This window comes from Colobus angolensis, unplaced genomic scaffold (assembly GCF_000951035.1).
Source record: "Colobus angolensis palliatus isolate OR3802 unplaced genomic scaffold, Cang.pa_1.0 Scaffold17, whole genome shotgun sequence".
Lineage (NCBI taxonomy): Eukaryota > Metazoa > Chordata > Mammalia > Primates > Cercopithecidae > Colobus > Colobus angolensis.
This window is the reverse complement of record NW_012114821.1, coordinates 4,899,304-4,913,191: the sequence shown is the minus strand read 5'-3', so window position 1 is coordinate 4,913,191 and position 13,888 is coordinate 4,899,304. Positions and strand designations below refer to the sequence as shown.

Below are 13,888 nucleotides of genomic sequence, written 5' to 3'. Positions count from 1 at the left end.
TCTTTTTTTCCCCTTCTTTTCGTAGGCATTGATATAGTATGCATTTTTAAACCACACTTCACTCACAGTAGCAGAGTCAACATATGGCTGAACCTTACTCGCTCACCTGGGGCTTTTGATCTCAGTCTCTGAAACAGTTTACCTAGCTAATTTTTCCCCTTGTTCCCTTTTTTAGCTATTTGATGTGAAGGCCACGAGTCTTTTCTATTTTCCACAGGAATTGGTGTCAGTAACTATAAACTCATCCTGGAACAGCCAATGCAAGGATGAACATCAGGCAGCGGGCCAGACGTGGTCCATAGGCCACCGTTTGCCAAACACTGCTCAAAAGCTTGATCAAAGGCCACAGCAGGATCTTTAAAATCGCCAATTAGAAGAAATATCCCTTTGGTAGCATAGCAGAAGGTGGGTTGAAAGAGACAGAAGACATCATTCATTCAGCCGGCATTTAAGGACCTATAAGCTACCAGGTGCTGCTCCAGATACACATGACAGTTCGTGTCTCTGAGGAGCTTAGAGGCTTGTTGGGTGGGGAAACAGACCAGCAACTCCACAGCCTAGCATGCTGGAAGCTCTGACAGCAGCAGGTTCAGGGCATGGGAAGCTGCCAGAGGGGGCACTGCAGTCATGGCAGGGATGAATTCCTGGACAATGTAACAGTAATGGAAACAGCATGTACAAAGGCAGCAGAATAGCAATGCTGTTGTATTTGGAGAACTGTCAGCAATTTAGTACGGCCAAATACAGGGTGAATGTGAGAGTGGGAAAAGATGAGGCTGGAAATTACAAATATGTGCCATTCTAAACCTTTCACAAAGGAAGGAATCCCTCTGCCCTTTTAAGAGACTCCTGTGCAGTTCACAGGACCAGGTTTGCACGCACAACCCATGAGGCTTCAGAGGATGACAGCTCCATTAATCTACTGCTGGAATGCCATGGAAGCTCTGGGCCACACACACGGGAAGCCTCAACAAAGATGGCCCTGTACCACGATCAGAAAAGCAACACAGTCACGGTTCCTAAGAAGATTCCACAGATCATCCAAGGTAGTACTTCATCTTGTAAAAAATGACCAAAGTCTTGGGGAACTCAGAGCCTTTCTGTGTAAATACTTGCCCTCATAATGTATCTTGTAGGTTCAATCTTTAGCACATACTGGAGAGTACACATGGAGCAGAAGTCCCCAGCTGATGCTATCTTCAGTTGCAGGTCACCAGTCTAGTTTTACAAATTACAAGAAGGCTAGAAAGACCCTCCTCAACCCTGGGGTCATGTTTTTTCCATGCCTGGCTGCTCTTCTATTCCATACTTTATTTCAACTCAGCAAAATGTAGAAATGTTAGTTATCTGTGAATGGCACCATGAGCTCTTCAGAAAAAAAAAGACCGTCCAATAAATTATAGTATCTATCATTAAAAATAACAAACTGCCACATAGCACCGCACAGCCCAGCTGTCCAAACGAGAAAATGGAGGCTAGGGAGGATGTCATTATTGATCAGCGGTTACAGTAATTAGAGGCTGAGGTGAGTGGAAAGAACCTTTCAGACCTCCTGACTTTTGTCCTTTTCTCAGACGACTCCAATTAGCCAAATACCATTATATAAAGGCCTTTCAAGAGACTGTTATTTGTTCAACAGTATCAAGCATCCTAAATTCTTCTCCTTTCAAACTAAGCGTCTTTAAATCACTAATTAATATGACTTTAAATAACCATAAGACACTATCCACATTTCATGGGTAAACAAATTTCCCTGTCACCTAAAAACATACAGCCAGGACCCCATCAATCACAGTGTGTGTCCCCTTTCCAGGACAAGGGGCACCTGACACCTCTAGAGGGTTATGCTGACTTTTCATCAAAAATCAAACGCAATTTATGTCTAATGGAAACACAACCCATATGGAAGCATACTGATTTCATTCTCTGTTTTCTCACTGGGAATTAACAATCCACCAAAAACAACTGATCTTAGAAATACCTCACGATCATAGCTCCTCCTCTCTTTTCCCATAAACCGCCTGATTTGAAATCTAGCTGAGTCTGGTTGCAGCTTTGTCAGTCATCCAAACTGAGATGACGAATCTCTCCTAACTCACTCTACAAATACCATGGAGAAAACTTCCTACCATGACTAATTCAAACTCAGATTTTAAACATATATTCTCCTCCAGTATTTCTGGTAGATCTTAAAAAGAGAAAAAGAAAGAAAAAGAAACTGTCTTCAGGATTCTAGTGCAGAGAAGATACACCGAAGAGAGATCACAGCATGGGGGGGAATTAACTAAGGGCTCTGGCCATAAAAGCAATGGCCAGTCGTGACCACGTGAGGGAGACGAGGAGTCTAATGGACGAGCCACATCCAACTCAAAGCCTCCGTCCTCACTTAGGGCTGGTGAAGACCACAGGCCACGGTTAAACATGCTGTTTCAATAAGAATTCACATTTACTTATTCTATACACATATATTAAAAGAGCCTCCAATGTGATCTGTTACAAACTGTCTAATTACTCAAAAATATAGCATACAGATCACCCTTTCTGAAAGATCACATGAGGAAAAGGTACAACTATCACATGATAGGCTTAGAAGTGAACAAAGCTTAATAATATAAACAGGATAAGAAAAAAAGGAGGGAGCCGGGCGTGGTGGCTCACGCCTGTAATCCCAGCACTTTGGGAGGCCGAGGTGGGCAGATCACGAGGTCAGGAGATCGAGACCATCCTGGCTAACACAGTGAAACCCTGTCTCTACTAAAAATACAAAAAATTAGCCGGACGTGGTGGCGGGCGCCTGTAGTCCCAGCTACTCCAGAGGCTGAGGCAGGAGAATGGCGTAAACCCGGGAGGCGGAGCTTGCAGTGAGCCGAGATCGCGCCACTGCACTCCAGCCTGGGCTACAGAGCAAGACTCCGTCTCAAAAAAAAAAAAAAGAAAAAAGAAAAAAAGGAGGGGAAGGCAGAGGTTAAAGCATCACCGAGAACCCTCGCTGTATTTCCTGTAGAAGTTTTCTTTGCCACCTGGAGAAAGACACTGGCTCTGTGTTCTGGACAGGAAGGGCAGGGGAGATAGGCAGGCACACACCCACTACCACTCCCAGGCACAAGGATGCTCATCAACCATGCATGGATGCTATGAATAAAAAAAGAAACACAGCAACAGAGCAATTAACAGAGAGCCCTGTGTGCTCATCCACTCTCTGTTCTTCCCGGCGGCCATCTCATGGACACGTTTGCAAACATCAACCTGCGAGCACGTGGGGCTGGGAAACACAGTCTACTTCTGAGTGCTGTCATCAAAACAAGACAAGGCCTCACAGGTCTGGAGTGGAGGCAGTCGGGTTCATCAGCCTGACACGGAAGAGTGGAATGGATCACTCCAGTTATTGGTCCTGCATACACGCTCAGTCATCTCACCACGTCCATGGAAACCACAGGGCACCCAAAGGGGAAGATATGGCCCATGCCCTTGAGAAATACAAACTCCAACAGAAAAACACAACACAGCATACGTATACATACACATACAGTGTACACACACGTGTTCATTGTAAAAAGAACGTGCATTTTATTTTATTTTATTTGTTAATTTTGAGATGGAGTCTCACTCTGTCACCCAGGCTGGGGTGCGGTGGCGTGATCTCAGCTCACTGCAATCTCCACCTCCCGGGTTCAAGTGATCCTCCTGCCTCAGCCTCCCAAGTAGCTGGGATTACATGCATGCACCACCTCGCCTGGCTAATTTTTGTATTTTTAGTAGAGATGGGATTTCACCATGTTGGCCAGGTTGGTCTCGAACTCCTGACCTCAGGTGATCCGCCCGTCTCACCCTCCCAAAGTGCTCGGATTACAGGAGTGAGCCACCATGTCTGGCCACGAATGTGCTTTTGAAAAATGCCTGAGGACCCAAGTCAGAATCAACTTTCCCATAAGCAATCATGATGAAGGCAAGGGCTGTGACAACATCACTCACACCTCGGCAGCCATGCGCTTGGCATCTAGTCTTTGCCAGGTCCAGCTCCAGGTAGAGAGCAGGCAGAATGAGGTGTTCTCCCACGGAGGGAGACAAGCATGGACCAACTAAATACACAACTGATGACCGAATTGTAACTGTGGTAAGTGCAGGAAGGAAGACAGCAGAGGCCCAAAGTTTCTGGTCTAGCTAAAGACTTGTGAAGGCTTTCAAGAGGAGGCCAGGCCCAAGAGGAGTCACGTGGTGAAGGCGCAGGGTGTGGGGACAGGGGAGGTGCACCGGCCCTACTGTGGGAAGGAAGGTGTGTGCTAAAGAAGTTCAAGATGCAGCAGACGCAGCAGGCAAAGGAGTGACACTGACAGCTCAGGCGAAGGGCTCAGGGCCGTGTCACCACAACTTACCAGCCTTGGGAACTGTGCTTGCTGAGGTGAGGTGTGTGGGGACACTGCCACCAGGAGAGAACAAAGTCCTGGCGACAGGGGCAGATGGATGTGCCATGGGTCAGGAATGGCACCCGAGATTCTAAACCCCTGCACAGAGTCCAGGCTCTGCCTCCTTAGAGTTGCTGGATCGCGGGGAGGCTCAAGAAATCCCAGCAGAGCGGGGGAGGTGGGCAGCACTCCCAGGGGCTGGGGAGAGCAAAAATCCACTACAGCAGGTAACACCAGACCACTGCCCCAGCCGCCACGGAGCCACAGCCTCCCCAGCAGGAGACACAGGTGGCTCTGGGAGCTCTGCCTTGGCCTGCTGCTCCCTCCCGTCACCGAAACGCCAGAGTGCAAATGGGCCATGCAGCCAGCTTCCACAGTGGCCCTGCTGGCCACCTGCTCACTCTGCAGGTACAACCAAGAAAAGCGCAGTTCAAATGCAGCCCCAAAAGCAACAGCGACCCAATACACGCAGAAAAGAAGCTGCACACCTGCCGCAGGGGCCCCGGTCAGAGCAGAGATTCACCCGGGGCACCAGAAGTCCTCAACAGCAAACAGCAGCTGTTCCGCACGAGGATGCAAACGGCCACAGTAAGCGGCGTGTGCCTTCAGAACCTTGGCGACAAAGAACCACAGGAGTTCACAAAAGGAGAATTTCTTTCTCATAGAGATGGCCATGGAAATCACTATAGAGAAATCAATATTTCCTTTAAAGAATGCTAACATTTCAACAGGTGCAACGAGAAGATGGGCTTTATGAGGGCTGCTTAGTGTATACTGGGTTTCTTTTTTCTTGGGCGGGGATGGGAGGGACAGAGTTTCACTCTTGTTGCCCAGGCTGGAGTACAATGGCGTAACACTGGCTCACTGCAAGCTCCGCCTCCTGGGTTCAAGTGATTCTCCTGCATCAGCCTCCTGAGTAGCTGGAATTACAGGGGCCCGCCACCACCCCTGGCTAATTTTTGTATTTTTAGTAAACATGGGGTTTCACCATGTTGGCCAGGATGGTCTCAAACTCCTGACCTCTGGTGATCCACCCATCTGGGCCTCACGAAGTGCTAACAGGAGTGATCCACCACGCCCAGCCAGAATTAGTGCACCTCACAACTACCCTCAGAGATGTACACCCCACATTACCCTGGAGCCAGAGCCTACTCGAAGACAGACAGAGAATAGCCAGGGGAAAGCAGTGGGTGGAGGGCTGGAGAGAAAGATGTACTGCTTTTAGAAATGTGAAAACAGAGAAGCACGAAATTTGTGAGGTGCCAGGACATGAGAGTGAGGGAGTGGAGTCCCTGCCTGGACAGCAGCAGTGACGGAGCAGCACTGCAGGGGGCAGTAGTGAGCCAACCAGACGGCCTGCAGGGAGGAGAGCCCGTTCCCCAGGGGAGAGTGCTGCCTTCCCAGAAGCTGTCCTCGATGGGAGAGAGCCCTTCGAGACCCTACCCTTTCCTGGGAGTGGTGAGCACCCAGGGCCTGGCACGGGGACAGGAAGTCCCGGCCCTCCCATCGCCAGAGATCTCTCCAACAGCTTCCCAGCTGCACAGGCCCTGCTGGGTCAGCAGAAGCCTTGTCTCCTTGCTGAAGAGAACCACATCACCCAGGGTAGCCTGCATCTAACTGCTGGTCAGTGAGAGAGGAGAAAGGCCCGGCCCCTCAGAACAACAGGGGACACATCTGCAGGGCACGGCAGTGCAGAGCTCCCGTGCGGCTGAGGCCTGTGTCGATACAGCACTGAAGCCCAGCTTCTCCCACTGTCCAGTCTCACCTCCGTCTCTCTCCTTCCACGGGGCTGATCCCGTGAGTACCTCCCAATACGCTCTGCACACATCAGTCTCTACAGCAGACAGCACTTGCCTGAGAACCCAGCCAGCACCACACACTGGGCCAGGGTCAGGGGTACAGGCAGGAAGGCAGGTTTGGGGCGGCTGAGCCCCAAGTGCGTAAGAAAACAGGTCATGCCGGGCGCGGTGGCTCAAGCCTGTAATCCCAGCACTTTGGGAGGCCGAGACGGGCGGATCACGAGGTCAGGAGATCGAGACCATCCTGGCTAACACGGTGAAACCCCGTCTCTACTAAAAATACAAAAAACTAGCCGGGCGAGGTGGCGGCACCTGTAGTCCCAGCTACTCGGGAGGCTGAGGCAGGAGAATGGCGTAAACCCGGGAGGCGGAGCTTGCAGTGAGCTGAGATCCGGCCACTGCACTCCAGCTCGGGTGACAGAGCAAGACTCCGTCTCAAAAAAAAAGAAAACAGGTCATGTTTCCTGCTATCAAAAAGCAGATAGCACCCAGGAGCAGCATAAGAAGAGAAGATGAAGGCCAAGAAAGGAGCCCGGGAGAAAGGCAACCTTGAAACAGGGGCAGAGACACCACGTGGCCCCATGAGAGCAAACACACGCAAACCTCATCTTTGGTTCTGGAAGGAAGGATGGAGTCACCCAGTGACTCGAAGGGGCACAAGGGGCCCTGGGTTCTGCTCATGCCCGTCTCTGGTCCGGGTGTTGATTACAGCGGTGGCCACTTGGTGAGAATTCACTGAGATCACTGAGACACATTCCTACGAGTCGTGTACTCCTCTATGTAAATGTTATGCTTTGACATTTATATTTTATGAAAGGCAGGCTAAGGAAATGGGAGGCAACACAGGAGGCTGAGAAGAAGCCTGAGAGGCGGAGGGAAAAGCCGTGGAGTGTGCTGGCCGGCCGAGGAGCAGGAAGGGATGGCGTCAAGGTGGGAGGAGGTGGCACAGGGGTCCCAGAGAAGTGAGTGTGGAAGCGGGGAGCCAAGGCATGGGGCAGGGACCTTCTCACCGACGAGGAGCTCGGCAGTGTCTTCCACCCACTGAAACCTAAGCCCAGGGTTTACAGGAACCAGCATCTAAAGTGCTCTCATTCACAGTCCCTTGAAAAAAAAAATCGTGGTTTGAGCTCACTCACCCTGATCCGACAAGAAGTCCAGCATGGTCTGTAGAAGGAAGGACAGGTGTCTGACAGAGAGGGCTGGGTTCCCCATCCTTCGGGAGGCGTAGACCAGTTCATGGAGCAAACGCATCTGGACCGCAGCCCAGCCTCTGTGCGCGCCTGTGGTGGAAGTTACAAAACATCACAAAAGTGCGTGGAGACTTTCGAGGGTGCAGGAAATACACTTAATCTAAGTTGTAAAACTTGGCAATTTGAAGACAAATGCCTCAACCATCAAACTCAAAGAGCAAAAAAAATATTTCCTCTGTTTTTAATGACCCTGGAAAAGGACTTTAAAGTTGGCGTGGTTTTCATACAGCAAAAACAGGTATCACATTATAGCTTCTCTCTTCTGCAAAGACATGATTTGATTTCAAAAATTACCTGTTTTGAAATAATAAACTTAGAACAAAAGTTGGTTTTCATATATCTGAGTTAGAGACATACTTTTTTTCAAGAAAATACTCATATTTGAAGGGCCTTCATTATCAACAACCAAGAATATTAAATCAAAAATATTTCTCTAAAATATGAGAAAAATGAAGAAAAGTAGATAGCTAAATTAGAAAAAAAGTTAAACTCTATAGTTGTTCACTCCAAAATAGTTTGGCATCTTTGAATTAAAGATGGAGAAATCTGGATGCACAGACAGTCGAAAAGTATCTCTTTTTTTAAGAGATGGGGTCTTTCTCTGTCATCCAGGCTGGAATGTGGTGGTACAATCATAGCTTACTGCAGTCTGGACCTCCTGGGTTCAAGCAATCCAATCCTCCCATTTCAGCCCCCTGAGGAGCTGGGACTACAGGTATACACTACCATGCCCAACTAATTTTACTTTATGTTTTGTTGTTTTGGTTTTTTTTTTTCCTGTAGAGACAGGGTCTCCCCATGTTGCCCAGGCTGGTCTTGAACTCCTGGCCTAGAGCGATCCTCCCACCTTGGCCTCCCAAAGTGCTGGGATTACAGGTATGAGCCACTGCTCCCAGCCAACCTGTGCTAACACACACAGCCCGTGTGTGATAACAATCACACAGACTGGCTAATCACTGCTCCAGCTGATCCAAAACTTAGACCATGAAAAAACACATAAAGGTTCCTTCAAACTCCGACAAAACTGCCATGCACTGAAAGTCCATAATAGCTCACCACGGTTGGTTAACAAGTATTTACTGAGAACACAACACTGTGCAGGGCAGGTTCAGGAGAATGAGCAGGGAGATGAAGGGCCTGCTCTCATGGCATTAACACTCTTGTGGGAAGAGTTAGGCCTCAGCCCTGGGAAACAGCGTGCTGGTGGATGCTGGGACAAACACAAACAGTAATCGTGAGGGCTGATGGGGCTGCGTGGTGCTGCATCAGCCAGGGCAGGTGGGCAAGGAGGTGACCTCTGGGGTGAACCCTCGATGAGAAGGGGGCCACACCAAACTGTAAAGCGGAGACAGTAGTCACAGTACAAGTCAACGTTGTGAGGTTTAAGTGCAATAACCCATTTAAAGCACTTCAGCAGTGTATTTATCATAAGTTCTCAATAAATGCTAGTTGCTCTTAATATTATTATTCAATGAATATAATGTGGTTAACACACAGGCCAACCTTTGACTCTAGCTGTGACATGATTAATGATCCATCCTGTTCACTGTTTCACTAACAATGAGTCCTCCATTTTTTCAGATCCCTGTTGAGGTTATTTATTAAAATTACCTGCTTATGTGTCAAAATCCCCCCATTCAGGTATGACTTCCTGTACCTGAAGACTGTGTGTTACTTACTATTGCATGCCCAGGACAGGGCCTGGCATGAGATTGGGCGCTCGGCTGATGCTGACTGGTGAGCAAGCAGAATAAGAAGGGATGCTTCCTCCCCAATGCAAATAGCAGGGGCCCTTCCTTCTATCCTAACCTTTCTCTGTTTGCCCACTGATATTTGAAGATGCTGCTCCAAGAGTTCCGCCACTCACAGCCCTTCCTGACCTCTTCTCTCAGCACCCTGCCCTGCACAGCTGACCAGTCCCTCTTCTATATTTCCACTGTATTTTGCACAAAGTTCAGCTCATAGGAGTTATCTGGCAGGTACCATAAGGGATCTGTAATCTCATGTTTTTGCTTCTCTCATCGATCCTTGATTTCCTTGGGAGGCAGGTTTGGTCTTATCCATTCGAGTGGCCTTAATGCCTGGCAGGGTGCCTGATAACACAGTTGGTACTTAACACGCATGTGGATCAAGACGCAAAGCTGACGAAAGGAAACCCTCCCATGTCGTGGACATGCACACAGCTATGAAGGAGAACAGTGATGTGGTTTCTGGGATCTGCTATAAAATACTTCAACAAAAAATAAATAAAGTAAAAATAAAGCCAGTGTGGTCAAATCTTGATAATGATTTAATCTGGGCAATGGACTCATTATTCTATTCTATCCTCTCTAATTTGTATATATTTAAAGTATTTCTTCATAACTTCTCATTGAAATCCGTGGAGCTGACCCTACACACACTTAAAAAAATAAAAATAAAGAAAACACTACTTTATGTCTCGGTAGTTTATCTTCGTGACATCTTTTGGAATATAAAATGGTAGTACTTCTCATACAACTGCAGGAGAGGAGAGAAAGAGGAGTCCCTGCAATATTCCATATTGTCAAAAGAAGCCAAGACCAAATGCCAAAATGAAGAAGAGATTTTTTTTAAAGATTATGAAGCTGAAATCAATGTCATGACTAACCTAGCCATGAATTCAGAAAGACCCAGTTTAACTAATCTCAACACTACCATATCTAGAAGGTTTTCTCACATAGGAATTGGGCAAATATCACTTTGCTGATTCTTTTAAAAATAGATAATGATCCAGTTCCTACCATGGGCGATCATGAGTAAGACCGAGTATAAATGTTCTTAACAGTAAATAGTGTACAAGCCATAATTTCTACGTGGCTCAAAGTGCTCTCCCTATAAAATGTGAATTATTTTTCTGAAAACAGATTTGCAGCATATGACCCAGTGATAAAATTTTCAATACTCTTGTAATCAAAAAGTTCACCAATTTGGAGGTTTATTATATATATGAACTATTGCCTTTTAGCAAATCCATCTGCCTTAGCAGTCTCTTTCCTTCATAAGAGTTCCTGGGCAAAATTTAATCCCTCGTCCAGGAAAAGGCTTGAGCAAAAGGCATGATCAAAAATCTTCATATACAGCAACACCAATAAGATTTAAATGATACTAAGCGGCCCCTTAAGCCAGCAAACACACACAGCACACATCAGTGTTCCTACCTCAACTGGCTATAACCAGTTAGTGCAAATGTTCATTTCAAGAAAAAGAATACATTTTAGGACCTGAGAATACAGACAATTTGCCTTTTATTCACAGGTACAGGGTGTTAGTAGATTTCCATTAAATTCTCTGGGAGCTATTTAAAGCAGTCCAGAGCCACAGTGGAGATGGGGTTTAAAGTGACTTTTGTGTTTTGTTAAACACACAGTCAGCTGACATTTATCATTTTTACATTATTTAATCTCAGCCAGTCACCTTCTTTCTCTAGCCTCTTTCACAAAATAATGGCAAATGTCTCCTCCTGACACAGATTTTTTTTGTTTTTTGAGACGGAGTTTCACTCTTGTTGCCCAGGCTGGAGTACAATGCCACGATCTCGGTTCACCGCAACTTCCGCCTCCCGGGTTCAAGTAATTCTCCTGCCTCAGCCTCCCGAGTAGCTAGGATTACAGGTGTGTACCACCATGCCCAGCTAGTAGAGATGGGGTTTCACCATATTAGCCAGACTTGTCTTGAACTCCTGACCTCAGGTGACCCGCCTGCCTCAGCCTCCCAAAGTGCTGGGATTACAGGTGTCAGCCACTGCTCCCAGCCCCAAACATTTTTCAGATTTACTTACAAATCATGAGAAGTGTTACAAGAAAGAACAAGAGAATTCAATGAAAAGAGAAAAATAACAGCGTTTGATGAAAGAGAAAAATAAAACAGTTCCACTTAAGACTGAAAGGACCACTGAGGACCTCTCTGAAGAAATGGCATCCAGCTGTGACCTGAGGATGACTGGGAGTGAGGCAGGAAGAACAGGCAAGAGCATCCCGAAGGAGGCAAGAGGCATCAGAAGAGCTCAGACCGATGCAGTCTTAAATGTTATAGATAACTGGCCCCAGGACAGGAAAAAAGGAAAATGAAGGCGACTCCTAAGACAACTTGCATAGAGCTCAGGAGGCTTGCTTTTACCCTGAAGCCAGCCTGGAGTTATATTCAAAGGATGCAAGAAAAAAAAAAAAAAAAAAAAGGAACTGAAAAGCAATTTAAATCTTGCCTGAAGTCTCTCAAAAGCACAGCAAATGGGGATTCCATTCACAAGTGCACATCGAAATCTATTAAAACACACTTTCTCATCACTCTACAAAGCAGTAGTGTGATTGCTTTAAAAACTCTTTCTTCTTCCTAAACACTACTCCTTCCCAATCAAATTTCTCCAGAATCCAGCCTAAATGAGCTTAGACACCCAACTCTCCCCTGCTGAGATTCTGGGATCTAATCTCTCCTCCTCCACCAGTAACTCTTAGCAATTTTTTTTTTTTTTTTTTTTTGAGATGGAGTCTTGCTCTGTCACCCCGGCTCGAGTGCGGTGGTACATTCTCGGCTCACTGCAACCCTCCACCTCCCAGGTTCAAGCGATTCTCCTGCCTCAGCCTCCTGAGTAGCCAGGATTACAGGCCTGAGTCACTACACCTGGCTAATTTGTATTTTTTTAGTACAGACAGGGTTTCATTGTGTTGGCCAGGCTAGTCTTGAACTCCTGACCTCAAGTGATCCACCCATCTCAACCTCCCAAAGTGCTGGGATTACAGGCACGAGCCACCACACCTGGCCACTCTTAGCTTTTTAAAATGTAAATCCTACAAGTTTTAGGGCTTGTCCAGTTATTTTGTCCAAAATTAACTGTGCTGCTAAGGCAGGCCCCTCCCTGGCCCTCATCCGCAACCAAAGGCCAGGGAGGGCCTGCCCTAGCAACACACACTTCTTCTGGGGGAGCCAGGGAGGGACAGGCCTTGCAAACCCCGTTCATGCTGGCCTCAGGGGATGCTATGGGAAGCACACTAGACCTCACCACAGATCTCATTGGACTAACAGCCACTAACATTTGCTGAGCACTGTCCAAAGCACCTCCCAAGGACTGACCAATTCAATCCTTACAACCTCCACCAGTAAACTAGCGTAAACCAGGGCCTCACTTACGGATGAGAAAGTGGGCACACAGGACTCAGGGACACGGCCAGCGTCCCACAGCTGGTCAGTAATGGCATCCTGCGCTCTCACCAGCTGTGCGACCTAAGGAGTAACAATGAGCCCGCCTGCCCTGGCCCCTCACATGGCACATGGAACGTGCGGTCTCCACTCACCAGGCTGTAAGAAACGAGGTTACGCATGTGAAACCATTTACCACGAGGCCACAGCTAGCCTTGGCGTGGATTAGAAAGAGACGCCCCGTAGGCAAACGCAGCCTGCAGGCACCAGGCTTAGCAAGGCATGCCCAGAAAGTCCCTGTGGGAGGCAACAGCGCCCCTTCGTCTGAGTGCACCCCCAGCTGTGAGCCGCAGATGGCCGGCAAGCACGGCCCAGCACCCCACACAGGCCACAACTGCACGGCGACCCAGCCCAGCACAGCAGCTGCTCCGGGTATGTCACCTAAAATACCGAGAAACAGCGAAGAAAATGTGAACAATCACCTTTTCTGAACAATCAATTTTATGTAACATCTAATAAGGACAGTTTATTAAGGACAGTTAATAAGGACATTAAAGGAGAGTCCTTTAATAAGGACTCTCAATAAGTCCATCTAATAAGGACTTTTAAGTTCAGGGGTACAAGCGAAGGTTTGCTACACTGGTAAACTTGTGTCGTAGGGGTTTATTGTACAGATTAGTTTGTGACCCAGGTATTAAGCCTAGTACCCATTAGTTATTTGTCCTGATCCTTTCCCTCCTTCTACCCTCCACCCTCCAAAAGGCACCAGTGTATGTTATTCCCCTCTATGTGTCCATGTGTTCTCATCGTTTAGCTCCCACTTATAAGTGAGAACATGTGGTATTTGGTTTTCTGTTCCTGCATTCGTTTGGTATGAATAATGGCCTCCAGTTTCATCCATGTCCCTGCAAAGAACATGACCTCATTCTTTTTATGGCTGCATAGTATTCCATGGTGTATATGTAGCACATTTTCTTTATCCAGTCTATCACTGATGGGCATTTAGGTTGATACCATGTCTTTGCTATTGTAAATAGTCCTGCAATGAATGTATGTGTGCATGTGTCTTTATAATAGAATGATTTAAAGAAATATAAATCATACTATTATAAAATTTTTTTAATAAATAAAAATATCCCTAATTTCGAGGCTTACTATAAAGCCATAATACTCAAGATAGTGTGGTACTGGTGAAAGAACAGACAAATAGGTCAATGGAGCAGAAGAGATAGCCCAGAAATAGAACCTCAAGTATAGTCAACTGGTCTTTTTCCAAAGCAGC

At 47.1% G+C, this 13,888-nt stretch overlaps 1 protein-coding gene across 1 annotated transcript in view; it reads right to left on the bottom strand.

Annotated features, from left to right (window-relative positions):
- TRAPPC9 (trafficking protein particle complex 9) overlaps positions 1-13,888 on the bottom strand; it is a 727,471-nt gene that overhangs the window by 621,948 nt on the left and 91,635 nt on the right. The window contains 1 exon segment of the mRNA XM_011938129.1: positions 7,339-7,482. Within this exon segment, the coding sequence (XP_011793519.1) occupies positions 7,339-7,482 (144 nt within the window).